Source organism: Rhinolophus sinicus, linkage group LG03, assembly GCF_036562045.2.
Source record: "Rhinolophus sinicus isolate RSC01 linkage group LG03, ASM3656204v1, whole genome shotgun sequence".
Lineage (NCBI taxonomy): Eukaryota > Metazoa > Chordata > Mammalia > Chiroptera > Rhinolophidae > Rhinolophus > Rhinolophus sinicus.
In genome coordinates, this window is record NC_133753.1 from 23,683,735 (window position 1) to 23,701,706 (window position 17,972).

At 40.8% G+C, this 17,972-nt stretch overlaps 1 protein-coding gene across 1 annotated transcript in view; it reads left to right on the forward strand.

Moving 5' to 3' along the window:
- The window catches only part of TMED10 (transmembrane p24 trafficking protein 10), a 36,991-nt gene that overhangs the window by 11,391 nt on the left and 7,628 nt on the right, over positions 1-17,972 (forward strand). The window contains exons 2-3 of the mRNA XM_019733650.2: positions 7,380-7,491; positions 13,281-13,354. Of these exons, the coding sequence (XP_019589209.1) occupies positions 7,380-7,491; positions 13,281-13,354 (186 nt within the window). The remainder of the gene's footprint in view (positions 1-7,379; positions 7,492-13,280; positions 13,355-17,972) is intronic.

Genomic DNA, 17,972 nt, shown 5'->3' on the forward strand with positions numbered 1-17,972 from the left:
CCTCTATTGGGAATTAGCTGATGTTTTTCCTCATGGTAAAACTGATTATGGGTTTGGGGGAGGAAGACTACAGACATAAAACGCCATTTTCATCACATCATATCAAGGGTACATGCGATCAGCATGGTTTATTACTGTTGATATGACCTTGATCCATCTGCTGAGGTAGCGTTTATCAGGTTTCTCCTCTGCCAGGTTCTCCCCTTTCCATACTGTGCTCTTCGGAAGGAAGTCACTGTGGATGTCGCCCATACTTCAGGAGGGGACTCAGACTTGACTTCCCACTGAGTCTTCTGCACAGACTTGTCTCTTCTTCCTTGTTTGTTTGTTTAACTTATATCCGTATGGATTCATGGATATTTATTTTATACTTTGGATTACAACCCAATGCTACGTAATTTTGTTACTCAAATTATTTTAGCTTTGGCTATTGGGAGCTGTTTCATTTGGCTCTTGTGTCCCTTTGACATGTTCTCTTTCTTGGTTTTTGTTTTGTTTTGTATTTTGAACACTTCCTTATTTTTTAGCACTATGAGATGCTCCAGGCTCATCTTACATGTTTCCAACCTCAGTTCTGGGATCAGCCATTTCTCCTGATTCCTTTTATTGAAGAATGGTATTTGGAATCGAGATCTGGGTGGATAGTATTATTAGTGTTTTTCGTTGTTGTTGTTGTTTTTTGTGTTCTTTTTTTAAGGAGGGCACAACTCACAGTGGCCCATGTGGGAATCGAACCGGCAACCTTGGTGTTGTTAGCACCACCCTCTAACCAACTGAGCTAACTGGGCACCCCTATTAATTTTAAGACATCTTTTCCTGGCACTTTTTTTTTTTTTTTTAACACACTTGTAGCAAGCTAGTGGCCAAAAGTAGTCCTAGCCTTCTTGCAACTTTAATAAAGCTGGGACTTCTGCGAGCAGCAAGAGGAGCTAGAATGGGGTGAGATGTGGTAGTGCTACACCGGGCAGACAAGCAGGGCCTGGGACCATGCACCTCGTTCCTCAGGCCCCACCTCTGCAGTAGGTCAGCCACGTCGGTGTGGAGGGGCAGCAGAAGCACCCACGTGAACTGGATTTGTAGCTTTGGCAAGGCCATGGTTGGAAATGGAGAGTCTGGTAGTGGTCACAGCCCTTCTACAAGGACCTTCCTGATAAATTGTTCTTCATGTTTAGTTCCAGGAAAATTATCTCTGAAGATAAATTTGTGAGCTTTCATCAGAAAACAAATGATACGTGACCCAACTTGTTTCTCTGTTAGACTTTTAATCTTGGCTTCCAGAAAACTTAAAGTCACATTTATTGTGCAGATACCATCTGTTCAATTCAGGTTCTTTTTTTTTTTTTTTTAAAGCACTTAATCTTTTTTTTTTTTTTTAAGATTTTATTGGGGAAGGGAAACAGGACTTTATTGGGGAACAGTGTGTACTTCCAGGACTTTTTTCCAAGTCAAGTTGTTGTCCTTTCAGTCTTAGTTGTGGAGGGCGCAGCACAGCTCCAGGTCCAGTTGCTGTTGCTAGTTGCAGGGGGCGCAGCCCACCATCCCTTGTGGGAGTCGAACCAGCAACCTTGTGGTTGAGAGTCCACTGGCCCATGTGGGAATCGAACAGCAGCCTTAGGAGTTAGGAGCACGGAGCTCTAACCGCCTGAGCCACTGGGCTGGCCCCTCAGTTCAGGTTCTTGATAGCGCCTATTTGACCTGTATTCTCACTTATTTGACAGTTTCAGTGTATTCACATATTCTGGACATCAGCTACTCTGCACATACAATTAACACTTTTCCCCCTACTTTAAAAAAAAATTTTGTTGGGGAACAGTGTGTTTTTCCAGGACCCATCAGCTCCAAGTCAAATCGTTGTTTTCAATTTAGTTTTGGAGGGTGCAGCTCCCTGGCCCATGTGGGAATCCGACCAGCAACCTTGGCGTTAGCAGCACTGCGCTCTCACCAACTGAGCCAACTGGCTGCCCCTCCCCTACTTTTTAAGTTGTGAACTTTGGTTTACTTTTCTTCAGAAGGTGTTATCTAGAAACAAATTTTTATTACTTCCCATTGCTTGATGTCATATGAGCAAATTTTATGACTTTAGTGTTACGCTTGTTTAGTTAAGAACTTTACAATAGATATTATAGTGTTTTTTTGTTGTTAAAAGTGCAGAAAGGGATCCTTTAAGCGCTTGCTGTCATAGTAGATAAAAGTGGCCGTTATTTATCAGACTACCTAGGTGGTGCTCTAGGAGAATTTAAGGAAGAAAAAAATAAAATCTCTCAATTCTTGAGAAACCAGATGACCTTTGAAGGTGATCTGTAATCAGAACATTTTAATTAAAGGAAATTTAAAACCATCATTCCAGCCTGTCAGACTTTGCCAGCTCTGGCCAGTCACTGAGCTTGGCCCAGTTTTCTGTTCCCTAATTTTAGCTACCTGCTGACTTACGTAATTATGTTGAGGTTAGGGCATATGATCTTTTTCCCCCGTAAGATCAGTAGTTTGGCTCCTAAGTAGCCGCAAAGTTATGAACTACATGGGAAACCTACTGGTTTTCAAAAAAAAATTCTAGGATCTGTTAGAATGCCCAGCAGTCCATAAGAGCCTAACATGAAGGTTAAGGTGTCAAGTTGCCTGCATGCATTTCCAAATATCTGGATAAATACTCTCATATACTTCTGTCAACTCATACGGAGTATAGAAATGTAGAGGCCTTGAGGGAATTGCGATTATCATACACTGTTTCTGGGAGGTAAATTTCATGCTGATGAAAGGTTCAGGCAGTGATGGGGTCCTTTGCCTTCAGCCTCTTGTAAAGCATTTGAGTCTTTGCCCTAGAATGCATTTTTAATACATTTTCAGATGTTCCAGAAAGAACCAAGAAAGAAAGTGGTTTTACCATGATTGTGGTTCCTCAGTACAACGCAAAACAGGACAGTTGAAACAATTTTTATCCCTTCTGAGTACCAGTTGGAGGTGTAAATTGTACCAGAGTCTTTCAGAAAAACATGGCAGACTTCTTAATTCATTTTGCAAATTACTCCATGAAGGATTTTTGCCAGTGCCTTAGTGAGAGTTTTCTGATCTGTATCTCGGATCCTTTATCATCTAGAGAAGCTTCTGTCCTTAAATTAATACTTTTTTTGAAGAACCTTTTAATATCATAGGAGAATACAAAGAGATCATAAGCTATTCTTCTAGGAAATACGCTGGTTGGGCATATGTGTGCCAAATCTTGTAAGCCTGCTTAAGTTGGGTTGTTTGTCCTAGACCTGGCTTCTTTCCTTGCCTGACAGTGGAGATAATGACATCTGTGATGACTGTCCAGCATTGTACCCTTGATGCTTATCCCCTGTTGTCCTCTACTCGTTTCATTTATATTTAAACATTTCTAGCAACCTATAATCCTTTCCTTCTCCCATAAGCATTAAACTAGTGCAGTGAGCAAATCTGGAAGCGTATTTCTATCCAGATATGTCTTGGAGAATTTCCACAATTTCTGCAATTTTATTCATAGGAGCCACATCCAAATTAGTTTTTAGATCAGCTTGGAATGTGAAAGTCTGTCAGTCCTACAGTCTATATTTTTGAGCTTCCTTTTTGCTCTTAAAAATTGTCATTGTGGGGCCGGCCCGGTGGCTCAGGCGGTTAGAGCTCCATGCTCCTAACTCCGAAGTCTGCCGGTTCGATTCCCACATGGGCCAGTGGGCTCTCAACCACAAGGTTGCCAGTTCAACTCCTCGAGTCCCGCAAGGGATGGTGGGCAGCGCCTCCTGCAACTAAGGTTGAACACTGCACCTTGAGCTGAGCTGCCTCCCGGATGGCTCAGTTGGTTGGAGTGCGGGCTCTCAACCACAATGTTGCCAGTTCAATTCCACGACTCCTGCAAGGGATGGTGGGCAGCGCCTCCTGCAACTAAAATTGAACACTGGCACCTTGAGCTGAGCTGCCGCTGAGCTCCGGATGGCTCAGTTGGTTGGAGCGCATCCTCTCAACCACAAGGTTGCCGGTTCAACTCCCGCAAGGGATGGTGGGCTGCGCCCCCTGCAACTAGCAACGGCAACTGGACCTGGAGCTGAGCTGCGCCCTCCACAACTAAGACTGAAAGGACAACAACTTGAATCTGAACAGCACCCTCCACAACTGAGATTGAAAGGACAACAACTTGACTTGGGGAAAAAAAAAAAAAGGCCTGGAAGTACACACTGTTCCCCAATATAAAAAAAATTGTCATCGTGCTTTTGGGGGCTAAGGAGTGGGAAAGTATGAGCATCTGATGGGCAAACAGATTCTGAAGAAAGGAAGAGTGGCGCCACCCTGGTGACTGACTACACATTACTTTGGGATTTGATTCGTTCCCAGACCTTTTTGCCCTATAATATTGTGTATCCAAGGTTCTGAAGTAGTCCTTTGTTATGCTTTTTTCCTTTACTTGATGATTTAGAAAAAGCATCACATGAACTAGAGGCCTTTCGACTCTTCAGGGCTAAATGTTTGCCGATTATCTGTCGGTTGCTGCTGACTCTAAGGCCTCTGCCTGCGGCTGCCGGCTAATCCCTCCAAGGTGGGTAACGCAGGCAGAACAGTGCTGCTTCCCACTCCAGGGGACTCTCGGGCTTTGCATGTGCTGACCCAAAGAATCCATCAGATTCCGTCAGTCTTTCTTGGCTTCTGTGCATTCCACTTCTTTCAGACAGTCCTTTTGTGGGGAGGCAACGTGCAATATGGACAGAGCATGGGTTTTTAGATCGCTTCAAATCCACGTACACAATTTATTAACTCTATAATAATGGACAAGTTCCTAAGTTTCCTTATCAGGGAAATGGGGATAATAAGACTGGGGGTAATATAACCAGCTATGGGATTATTGTGCGGATTGAAGATTGTGTATGTAAATTTCATAGTATAACTCCTTAATCCCCTTGCTTTCCAAACCATTCAGTTGCAGAACCCCAAGCCTAAACCACTGACTCCTTTTTCTTTGCTCTTGCATCCTGGCTGCTGGGTGGTGCCACTAGAAATCCGTGGTCCAGGATCTCAGCTGAGACCTCAGTTGCTGCCCAGCAGTTCTTTGTGATTTTAGTCAGCTTTCTTCCTGTCCTTTGCAGAGGTCAAAATTGGTGGCCCAGAACTAGGTTCTACAAACATCTTTTGTTTGGCCTTGAGAGAGTTTTTCAAATGTTGGGGTTGGTTGTGAGGATTTAAAAATTAGGAGATTGCAAATAAAAGTTAAAATGTCTAGATTCTTTTGAAAAATTGTATGATCTGAAAACCTGGTTGCAATGACAGTCACTGTTTTCTCCCTTGAGACGGTCCCATCCTGTTTGCCACGTTGTCCACCATACCCTGTGGATTAGACGGGTCCCCTAGACTCAGTTATGTCTTGATCCTTGCGGGCATTTACTTTTTGGTCTTGTCCTGTGAGCTCTTCCTCCTTAGAATCCCTAAAATGTGCCCCCTTTTCTCCATACCCAAAGCCCTCATCTTTTCTGACCTGGAGCATTGGAGTGTCCTAACCCATCTTCGTACCGCTGGCATTATCTTTCTTGAGTCTGTCCTCACAGTATTATCAGATACGTCTTTCTAAATTGCAAATAGGGTCGGTCACTCTTGCTTCAGAGTCTTCGTTGCTTTCCACTTTGTACTAAATGAAGTGGTGTTGTAGTTCTACATGACCTGGTCAGTACCTCCCCAGCCACCTAACCTCTCTGTGCCTCAGTTTCCTCCTGTGGAACACGGGAGAAACAATTCTCCTTACCTATAGGGTTATAGTGAAGATTAAATTAAAATGCATATAATGCACTTGGCACAGTACTTGGCACTTAAGTACTCAATAAATATTAGCGATTAGTATTATGATGATACCATGTTTTTGTTTGGGGTTTTTTTCTGGATTCCAGGCCTTCATATTTGCTGTCTCTTCTACCTGGATGTTTTTACCCCAATTCTTTTGATTTCACCTCATCCTTGAGGACTCAGCTCCATGGTACACTTCCTGACCCTCCAAACTCTGGGAAAGCTGTGCAGCTTTTCACAGTGCAGTGAAGTGTCAGTTCTTATTCCATTCCTCATTTAGACTCGTAAGCCCTTTGCAAATAGGAACCATTGTACACATTCTTTTATCCCCAGTGAACAGCACAGATCTAGGCATTTTAAATGCTTGACAAAGTAATGGGCGATCATCACTAGTCATGGTAGAAGATACCTGATTAATACTGCTGTTGCTTTTAGGGAAGTTAGAAGATGTCGTAAAATCTTTTTTATCAACCTATTATTTAAAATATCTTAATAAACCCATTTTATTGATAACTATTCTTTAGTTATTGTGTTTTTCCCAAAAATGAAATGCCTTTGTAGAAAATAGAAAGAAAACAAAAGTATAAAGAAGGAATCTCACTACTCAGCAGTAACTAGTGTTATTAAAGTTACTTTAACTATATAAGCTTGTGTGTGTGCTACTCAATTTTCGTATTTAAAGTCTCACCTATAAATGGATCTTGTTTTACAAACAGCATTAGAACATCCAGTTGAATATAATGAAGCCACTACTTCTGTGTTCCACATTACAAGTAGCTTCCTGTCTCAGGTAATGAAAAGGGCTTTCTGCCAAGACAGCCTTGTGCTCTAGGAAAGAAGCCTGAGATCCAGTCTGTCTTTTACCTTGTCATTCCCTTCTTTATAGGTGACCTCTCACTACCAATATATGCCACTTCGTTTGTGCTTACAGGCGATTCTCTGGGAATGGAGCAGTTTAAGTTTGGAGAACTAAAGCTAACAACCTAGAAGAAAGGAATGATCATTTGTGGAAGCCAAGGATGTCTTTTTTAGGAGACCCTTCTTCCTTATCCTCCTCTCTCTCACCCCTTGTAGCCATTGATATAATTAACATGACATTTGCGGGAATAAATCTACCAAATTTTCTTCTCTATGTATTCCTTCTTTTCCTTCTCCTCTTGTATCAGGTGACCCCTTTCCACTCCCTACCCCCACCTCCACCCTGTCAAGATTTATTTTATGAAGAAATGTGTTCTTATGTATCTTTCTCCTTTTTGTAGTATATTCTTTTGGTAATTGTCCACTTCTATTGTTGTGACATGTCCCTTTCTAGGGAATGATACTGGTCTACATTCTATAAAGTGAAACTTTGTTACTAAACCCAATTTATATCTCTACTGTCATTCTATAGTGGCAATAGATTTTAGCCTGCAGTGTGGATAGGCAGTTTGAATGAAATGTGCTGTATTTGGATTTTCTCTTCTAATCCAATCCCTGTCTTTGGGAATGGTTGGAACAGTCGTCACAATGAGAGATGTCAGCTGTCTTTTATAGACAGTGTTTCTTTACATTTCTCCAAGTTTTCTTCCTGAGTGTTATTTGCTGCCTGTTCTTACTTGTAGATAACAGATTCGGCTGGCCATATTCTGTACTCCAAGGAGGATGCAACCAAGGGAAAATTTGCCTTTACCACTGAAGATTATGACATGTTCGAAGTGTGTTTTGAGAGTAAGGGTAAGTAATCAAAATGTTTTCCCTGAATTAAGCATCTTCTTTCAAGTTAAATAGAGCATGAATTTTCTCTTTTGGGCTAGCAGGAAGAGGAGATGAAAACTGCATTGCTGGGGTGCAGGCACATATAAGAGAAAGTAACATTCTTGTGCAGGAATAGGCATTTCTTGAATGCTGTGACACACTTGGCTTGAATGATTAAGTTTAATATAGTATAGATGCTAGAAAATACAGTAAGTCCTCAATGTTGTTGATAGTTTCTGCAGCTTTAAACAGAAACAACGTATAATGGGGGTGGCTGGTTAGCTCAGTTGGTTCGAGTACGATGCTTGTAACACCAGGGTTGCTGGTTCGATCCCCACTTGGGGCACTGTGAGCTGCGCCCTCCACAACTAGATTGAAACAACTACTTAACTTGCAGCTGATGGGTCCTGGAAAAACACACTTAAAATAAAATAAAGTAAAAATAAAAATATAATATTGGTTTTTGCAATTATTTAAAAAACAAAAGAAACAAAAAAACGCTGTATAATGAAACCAATTTTACCATAGGCTAATTGATACATAAGCAAGAGTTAAGTTCCTACAGCATTTCATTAACATAACAAAAAGAGGTTGAATGAAACATTACTTGACGGCCTTCTGTAGTGCATTTGTGTGCTAGTGACACATTTTCTCAAGGATTAGAAGTAGGATCTCTGACAAATAAGTCAGAAGCAGCTTTGGTCTTCAGAGCACTTGTTATTTTGTAGTCCTGACATCTTGCTATGGATTCTTCTGTGCATCTCAAGGCCAGGATCCCATAGTAACTTTTAGGCTGATTACTTAATAGCTTCTGTGCTCAATGATGGGTGAAAAAGCAGATTCCCTTCCACCCCCTGTTCTTTAGCTTCAAGGACACTAGACTCTAAATGCTGTATGCAGTTATACTTGTATTAGTTGGGACCCCTTTGGGCTGCAAGACACCAAAACATAACTCAAACTGGCTTAAAGAGAATGAAGAGAACGACCATTTGACTCTCTGAACCAGAAGTCTTCAATGTGGTACCGACCTCAGGCACAGCGGAATGTGAGGGTTTTAACAGTGTCATTGGAACCCTACCTATCCTCCAGTGCTTCCTTTCCACCTCCATTTGACTTTATTCTTAGGCTTTTCCTGCATGGTAGCAAAATGACTTCTGGCAATTTTGCATTTATAGAATGTTCAGAACACATGATCCTAGAAGAAGAGCAAGCACCTTTGCCAACAGTGCCAATAGAGTCCCAGGAATAGCAGATCAACTTGTTGCTTTTGACAGTTAACCAAGAATTGACTCCCTTGATCTAAAGTGGATCAGTTAACCTAAAACCTAAGGTAGTTTGCCTGAGGGAAATGGAATAATAGATTAAAAATAGAAAATTAAAGGACTTTAATAGTGATTTCATGACTGATATCCTTCTCCCTGCCCCCACTCCTGCCAGTTCCAAGATTTCTCAACAATATTCTAGACATTTCCACATGATTGTGCCACTCTTACCTCAAAACCAAGATGTCTAAGACTGTATTCATAAACTCCTTTTTCAAACTAGTTCCCTTCTCATCAATATCACCACCATCCTTCCAGTTACTAGGGCTCACATTTTTGAAATTATTTTTGTCTTTTCCAGTCTGTCATCAAGTTATGCTGATACTTCTTTCAAAATATCTTCTGTATCTGTCACCACACAAATCCGATCTCTTAATTTTTTAAATCATGAATTATATCATTAGCCTTCTGAGATCCCTGTTCTTAATATATCCAAATACTGCTTCCAGATTTATCTCCTAAAACGTCTTTCACCATGTCAGTCCTTTTTCAAAAGCGTTCCCTTCTCTGTGGTGGCAGTAATGTTCCTGTTCTATAGAAGGAAACCTTGAATCATCACATTTTTGAGCTGGAAGAGATTTTAGGTGTCATGGCATTTAATAGTCTTTATACGCTCACTCCAGCCTTATCTTTTATCACTTATCAGGCCCCAGCCAGTCTGGTTTGCTCTGCCCTCTAAACATGTCACGTTTACTCATTTGCTGGAATGCTCTCTTCCCATATAAACATGAGTTTACCTTTACTTCTCTTAGAGTACTTCCCTCAACAATCTAGCCTGCTTAGTTTCTTTTCTTTTTTTTTAAAGATTTTATTGGGGAAGGGGAACCGGACTTTATTGGGGAACAGTGTGTACTTCCAGGACTTTTTTCTAAGTCAAGTTGTTGTCCTTTCAGTCTTAGTTGTGGAGGGTGCCGTTCAGCTTCAAGTTGTTGTCCTTTCAGTCTTAGTTGTGGAGGGCACAGCTCAGCTCCAAGTCCAGTTGCCGTTTCTAGTTGCAGAGGGCGCAGCCCACCATCCCTTGCAGGAGTCGAACCGGCAACCTTGTGGTTAAGAGGACGCGCTCCAACCAACCGAGCCATCCGGGAGCTCAGCGGCAGCTCAGCTCAAGGTGCCATGTTCAATCTTCAGTTGCAGGGGACGCTACCCACAATCTCTTGTGGGACTCGAGGAATTGAACCTGCAACCTTGTGGTTGAGAGCCCACTGGCCCATGTGGGAATCGAACTGGCAGCCTTCGGAGTTAGGAGCATGTTGCTCTAACCGCCTGAGCCACCGGGCCGGCCCTGCTTAGTTTCTTAATGAATTGATTCATTCAGCAGATATTTACTAAGTGCCCTTATATACCAATCACTGTTGTAGGTGTTAGGGATATAGCAGTGAATAAAACACAAGTCTCTGCTCTCATGGAGCTCACATTTTCTTTGGAGCAAACAGACAATAAACGAATAAATATAAGTCAGGTGGTAATGAGGGGCTTTGGACAAAAAGCAAACACTTTGTGATGCTGAGCATGTCTCAGAAATAGCAAGGAGGTTAATGTGGCTTCCTCCAAATAGCACATCACTTACTGGTTGGATTAGGTATTTAGGCATTTGAGTATATACCAGGGGTGCCAAAAAAATGGTGCCAAAAAATGTACACATTTTAAGAGATGTTATCTACCATGTTTCCCCGAAAATAAGACCTAGTCAGACAATCAGCTCTAATGCATCTTTTGGAGCCGAAATTAATATAAGACTCGGTCTTACATTATATAAGACTTGGTATTATATTATACCCAGTCTTTATAATGTAATGTAATATAATATAATATAATATAATATAATACCGGGTATTATATTAATTTTGGCTCCAAAAGACTCATTAGCGCTGATTGTCCGGCTAGGTCTTATTTTCGGGGAAACACCATATGTATTACTTTTGATGTTGAATTGAATTACGGTAGCAGTGTGTAGTATGACGTTCACTCAAAAGATGGCGTTAATCAAATGAATGCTAGCGTCATTCATTGTATTACAATCTTAATACAATTTTTTCCTTTCTTAAAAACGTGTATACATTTTTTTGGTACCCTCTGTATATCACACACAGCCTTGTGTTATTTCAGTGTCTCATGTACATGTCTTACATTCCCAATTTGAAACTCTTTGAAGAGTTTAAAATTAACCTAACCTACCCTAACCTAAATCCTAGCCAGTCACCTACCCTAATTCTAACCTTAAACCTTACCCTAATCTTAATGCTAAATGTAAACATAACCCTGAACACATCTTTTGTTCTGAATTTCGTATATGCTGATGCTGTGCATGTAGATGCCTAGGAACTAATTTTTAAAAATATATAATATATGTAATATATGTATAAATGTGTATATACACACATGTTACAGCAAGCACTCAGCACTCAATTTCTGGTTTCATTTGTGTTCTCTGTTCATTCGGACGTGGAGACCTGGTACCTTTGTAGTTTTGGGAGCACCTTTTAAAAGATTGTCTTTTTGCTAGGCAAATGCAGAGAGAAATTACTGAAGGGTCTTTTTATAAAGGAGACCCTTTATGGCCATGATGTCAGCTAAGGGATAGGCTGGCTCTTCTTTACAGGCCATAGTATGCTCTGGACTCAGACCAGCCAGAGCTGTGTGGTTTTGTGATTTCACTTGTGCTTGAATAATGCTCGTGCTTTGCTGTGGCAAACAGAGAAAGTGGAAATGGTCTCTTTTAGGAAGAGAATACCTGCATCATTTGGACGAGGTAGGGTTGTGAGCTGCTTGGATTTCACAACTTTTTAAATGAGCAAGAAGGAAACATTTCTGATCAGGATTACATATTGGATTTGGAAGGCGAGACCTCTCTGGGTGCCACTTTTTTTGTTTGGTTTGGTTTTGGAGACTTATTAGTTTAATGCTCAGAAGGCATCTGTGACTTGTCCTAGTTTCTTGATCCTACCTATTCAGTCTTAACTTCTATTGCTTTCAAATTGATCTTTCTAGTCTATCCAAAAGACCTTCTTTACTGTCCTTTAAATGTGCCATACTCGTCTCAGTATCTGAGCTGTTGCCCATGCTTGACTTCTGCCTAGAATACTTTGTCCGGACTTCAATTCTCCCTCTTTTTTTTAATCTTTTTAAATAAGAGTTTTATTAAATATAGCTGACATACAATATTATATTAGTTTCAGGGGTACGCAATAGTTACTCAACATGAAGTGCTCCCTCTTTAGTGCAGTCTGTCCACAACTGATGTCTTCCCTCCTCTAACCTTTGCTCCATAGCTGAGATTATCTGAACAGTTTTTTTCTTAAAGTTTTATGCTGCTTTGCATTTTCACTATAGCTGTTACGCGTCTTTATGTCTTAATCCCCACTGAATTATTTGAAGGCAGAAATTACAATTTTCAGCAGTTCTGGCACCCAGTGCATTCTCAATGAGTAGTTACTGAATTGACTTCAGTGAATTTCAGAAAACCTCCAGCGTCTCTCAGGCAGCAGAGGGTACAGTACCATTCTCTATGGCCTATAGTCTCAGGAACCCCAATGCTTAAGTGGCACTGTTTCCCAAAACTCCTAATTTCATGCAGGCAGTTTTTATTTTATAAATACTCAGGTGAGTTCCAGGGGATTGGAGCTGAGCAATTTTCTGGGGGCTCTTTGCGTCTTTCCCTTTCTCCTATTTGATGATTTAAGATTAGAATTCCTTTTTGATCAAGGATCAAGCTGAATCAGATTACCTTTCCTAATATGAACATTGCTCTTTGGCCCTATCATCCCACATAGACATTTCTCTTTATAAGAAGCATCCCTGAGAATTGTACTTTTATTGTCAAGTTTTTTCTTGGGCGCTTCTCTCTTAAAGGGCTCTGTGTGAGTAGTCCTATAACATTTTCTTTACCTATTAAAATGGCCTTACATTGACTAAAATGTTTGAATTAAAGTGGAATGTTAGATAAATCTTGAGTTCTGTTCAGCAGTCATGTTTGTATTCAGTTAATCCAAGCTTTGTATATGCCCAATAATCCTTTTCTCAACATTTGACAGGACAGCCTTTTCAGACGTAGAAATGGGCTTTTCTGCCTAAGTTGGTGCCCACTATCTATTGGTCTATGTGCCAGTCAGTTTTATACTCAAGTGTTGACTTTGGAGTTTAGTGCCTATTCCAAGAAGCCTCTTCTATTCCTCTGTAGTTCCAGCTGCAGTATCTTGTGTCCCCTGCTTAGAGATGTTTGCCAGCAGCATGTTCTCTTTGCTTTCCGGCACCCCACACAGACAGGCTTTGTCCGGAATGCTTGCGATTTTAGCCGGAGCCAGGAATTTTCTGCAGCTGAGTAGGGGGAGGAGTTGCGGCTATTTCCCTCTATTGAGAGGGGAGGGGTTAGGGAGAATGAGGGTGGGTGAGTGATTTCCCGGAATTTTAAATATTCCGCACAATGAATCCTTTGATTTTTTTTCTCAGGAACAGGGCGGTTACCTGACCAACTCGTGATCCTAGACATGAAGCATGGAGTGGAGGCGAAAAATTATGAAGAGGTATGTCCTGTTGTAACTGAGGAGGCAGTAGCGTTCTGTGCTGTGAGGATTCTGTGAGGATTCTGTGACCTCGTCAGGCCAGCAGGCTGTGCTTTGCCCAGAAGGCTGTGGTTTTCTCAGCAGTCATGTGACAACCAGTTAAAATTTAATTGATACAAAAATTTGTATTAACAGCCTTGAACAATAATTTTGGCTGTGCTGTAAGCCAGATGACTAAACCAGCTGTCCCATAGAAATGCTGGTGTGATAAAACACTCAAGCATATTTACCATTAGCACTCTTGAGACAGAAACCAGATATATATATGTATGTATGTATGCATATATATATATATATATATATATATATTTATAATCTTTAAAAGCTAGAATTCACTTATATGTTAATGTCCAAGGTTAAGAAATGTGATTAGTGTTTAATTCCTAAGACTTTTATTCCCAGACTGACAGCTCTGTGTATATCTAGGGCATGGATTCAGTGCTGTTTAGACGTGAGCAACTGTGCTGCCTTTGAGAAACAAAATAATTAGAATAGCTTTTAGTAAAAATAAGTTCAAACTTTTAAGGAAGAGAAGAAGATGGAAGAAAAAACTGCAATAGACTAGAGATACTGATAATGAATAGAAATGTTTGCTGACAGGAAGTGTTACAGAGACTGAAAACTGACATTTATTGGTGGTATGGAGGGGAAGGTTGCATGGAATAAGTGGAAGGAGACTGAGCCTCTGTCAGCTCTATTATGAGAGACTTTGGGGGCAGCACAGAATGGTTCTTCAAATCAAGAGCACCTTTGAAAAACCACAAGAACTATTTAAAACTGGAGGATTGATCTTTACAATAAGATAAGAGTATTTTTACTGAGATCAGAGTCTTTACAACAGTACCCGGGGGCACGAAGAAGAGGTGGGGTACAGGAAACGTAAATGGCTTTTGAAGAATGTAAACCAAATAAGCAAGGAAAATTGTTTTCAGTGATTTAAGAGCATTTTCTAGGACTGATGGAACAGAAGTTGCTCTATCTTTGGTCAGAACTTGGAAGGGAATATCCTTTAAAATGGAAGAAGATTGGAAGTGACTGGCCAATTCTGCCACAGGAAGTAGTAGTGCCTAACAGCCCTTCAGGGCTCCCCTCGTTTTCCTAGTTCAAGTGCTCAAGTGAACAAAAGTAGATTGAGTTATTTGTAGGCAGTAAACAGGAGCAAGTGGTGCAGCAGTGAATGAAACACAGTTCCCGGTAGAAACTTTGATATGCTTGTTTCGGTCCCCAGGGTAGATTAATGAAAAGCAAGCAAGCATTGAGAGCCTCTTTAGTTGATGAACTTAAGAGTAAAGTAAAAAAATCCTTTTAAACTTCCATGATTTAGAAGAATCTTAATTATATTTAAGATAATGTATGTTAAAGTGGTGTTGTGAGGTGTGAAACACTAAGGAAAATATTGTAGTTATGAGGTGGAAGAATAGGTAAGATCATTTTCAGGTTTTGATTATTGCTGCTATATCCTCAGACTGTTCTCTAAGTAAGCATTCATTGAATTCCTACTATGTGAAATTATACCTGTTGTAACTTTTCCCCCCATGTGATGGTTATCATTAGTGGTATACATTAAATAAAGGCTACCTGATTAGACATCAGACATAGCTTGTTCCCTAAAATAGGAGGTATTATTGTGAGTCTACATGTAAAATGTTGTGGACATCACTGTCAAATAGCATTTTAGAATCCTTATACTTCCTGGAATTTCCATCATCCTTGGACTTCGTTGACGCTGGGAAAGGGCCATTATCTTCCCTGACCTTTTGCTTAACCCAGTAGGGGAATCCTTAGCAGAAAGCAAACCACAGCACTTCCTTTGCGCTGCTTCCTGCTTTGGAAGTCTGGCACTGTCCTAAGCCTTTACGTATATGGTTACAACACAGCTCTAAATTCTTTTTCTTAACCAAGAAACTCCTCCCACTACTTTCTGTGGCAACGTAACTCCCCTTCCCTCCCTCCCCCCCGCCCCAGGGGAAAAGCAGACCAAATTGAGACAGGAGGAGAAGTGGTTATGACACAGGCCAAAGACCATTCCTTTTCTCAATCTATGGCTGCGCTCCCTTGAACTCACCTTAGAAATAGCTTTTAGTTGTCTCTGGGCTAATGCCTGTGACAAGAAAATGGATAATAGAACCACTCTTTCTCTGGTTAATTACCAGTGAGCATTAAACATATGTAGAGGTTTTGAGGCATTTAATTTCAGGCCTTTCAGATAATGGAGAGACTTTGTCTCCAGAGGATTTGGGCCCTTTATCATCAGTATTTAGCTCAGGAGGGTGGCACATTTCTCTAATTTTCTTCACATCCAACATTATCTCTCACATTGTGGATTTCGTAATTCTGAAATCCCATTTGCTCCTGTAAAATTCAATAGTAATCCGTATCTTAGTAGCTGGGCAGAGTACCACACTACCTACTAAATTGTTATGGAGGATTTAAGTAGTTAATACATGTGGAATTGTATGTAAACATAATACAAATGTAAGATGATACTATTTGGAAGACAGTTGCCAAATTGTAAAGAAGCATAGTCTTGTTTGAATCTTTAAAAAAGAAAGAATACTTATGTCCTCAGAAATAAAGCCTTTTGATTCCCTCTGTTGTATTTTAAGGACCTTGCACCACTGTCCTTTGCCCATCAAAGGGAGCCATCTTTGTAGTCCGTTGAGCCATTTCTTCTTAATTTGTGGTCTGTGAACTGGAGCAGCTGTTTGCAGGGACTTACTGTCTAGTTGTGCAATTGTGGGAATGAAGGCAATTACTGTCCCACAAAGAAGGAGCTATCAGACATATCCCCTGCCTCTTGGGCTGTGTATGCCCTTTGCTGTGGACGTCAGCATTTCACCTGGCCTAAAATCCTGTTTTGCCTCGCGGTTGTTTTAATCAGTCATCAGCTATCAACAGATACACGAAAAACACAGTTGCCCTCATTGGAGCAATAGCTGAAGACTTTCTAAAAGGTGTTTCTCTGAATTCCCCCAGGAAGTAGGAACTCTGGTTCTATGTACTACCCTGCTTCCCCGAAAATAAGACCTAGCAGGACCATCAGCTCTAATGCATCTTCTGGAGCAAAAATTAATATAAGACCCGGTATTATATGATACATTATATTATATTATAAACCTGGTCTTATAGTAAAATAAGACCGAGTCTTACATTAATTTTTGCTCCAAAAGATGCATTAGAACTGATGGTCCGGCTAGGTCTTATTTTCAGGGAAACACGGTAGATCCAAAATCCTTTCTTCGACTGAAGTTAAATGAGAGAATATGGGTAAGGCATCTGACACATAGTTGGTCAGTTCAGTAGATTTTAGCTCCCTTCTGCGGCCCTTTCTGCAAACTGCCACCTGGCTATGACAGAGTAAATAGGATCTTACTAAATGTCATTTAGCCCTAAGATTGGCAATATTATCTGGACTTATTCTGGCACATTGGTGACCTGTGCTAGAGGTGACCTGTGCCTCTTCTGTGATTCACATACCCCACGTGCAAATAGACTTGTCCTTGGGGGTAGTTCTGTCCTCTTTATCTTGATTGTGGGAGACTGGATGGTCTCCACATTTATTGCTGTGTTTCTCAAATTTCCAGGGGCTGTGGTGGGGGGTGTGGAGGTTACAAAGTAATTTGACTAAATTTGGCTTATCACAGAAGCTTCTTAGTTGAGTCTCAATGCTCCACCAAGGAAAAGAATCTAGTGATTCTCTAAAACCTGGTTTGACGTGTATTTTTCAGAGTTAACGCCTTTCCTTGGCACAATTACATGATCACTCTGAACTATTTAGATTCAAATCATCGTTAGAGGAGGGGAAGATTTGAATATGATTTAAGAAGAGTAATTATAGTTATTTTGGAGGTGTTGTACATAGGCAAGGAAAAGCTTTATAACTTTTAGCTTTTCCCAACAGTACCTGCCACTACTGATGAGAATGATAGATGTCATGGTTGAGAGAACTTTCTCCTAGGCAGTGGGCCTCCTGAAAATGAATGCTGAGTGAAATGCTGAGTAGATGCAGAGTGCTCTTAGCATGTGGGGAGCGCTTGCTTCAGGGGACCAGCAGCACTTACTATCTGCTACAAGGAAGTTGGCTCCTCTGAAGAAAGCATGGAAAGGACGGAACAAGTCAGCTGTAAGTGTTTGCCATGTATTAATTAGGTTTGTGGAACTATACAAAGGATACATCGTTTTAATTTCCTGGAGTTCAAGGGCCGAAACTAATGTGGCGGAAAAGGATAAAAATCAAAACAAGGTGAATGTGACAATATGTGATTGAGTGTTGTGTGGCTCAGCCTAAGTGCTCCAGTGCTTTAGGTAAGAGGGAATCAGTGCGGACAGGAGTGGTTAAAGGAAGCTTCGTGGTTAAGGTTGAAAGATAGTAGGGTCTGGAGACACTAAGTGTGTGTTTTTCGAAGTCAGGGGTTTGGTTTTGCTTGAATGGTACAGCAGAGCTTGGCAGTACTGATGCTGAATAAATGCTTTCGTGACACAGGGTAGGGAGTTAAGAGACCATGGTTCTGCTAGTCTTGGTCTTCCACCCAAAGGACTGAGTAACTTTGTGAAATCTTCACTTTCCTCATTTATAAAA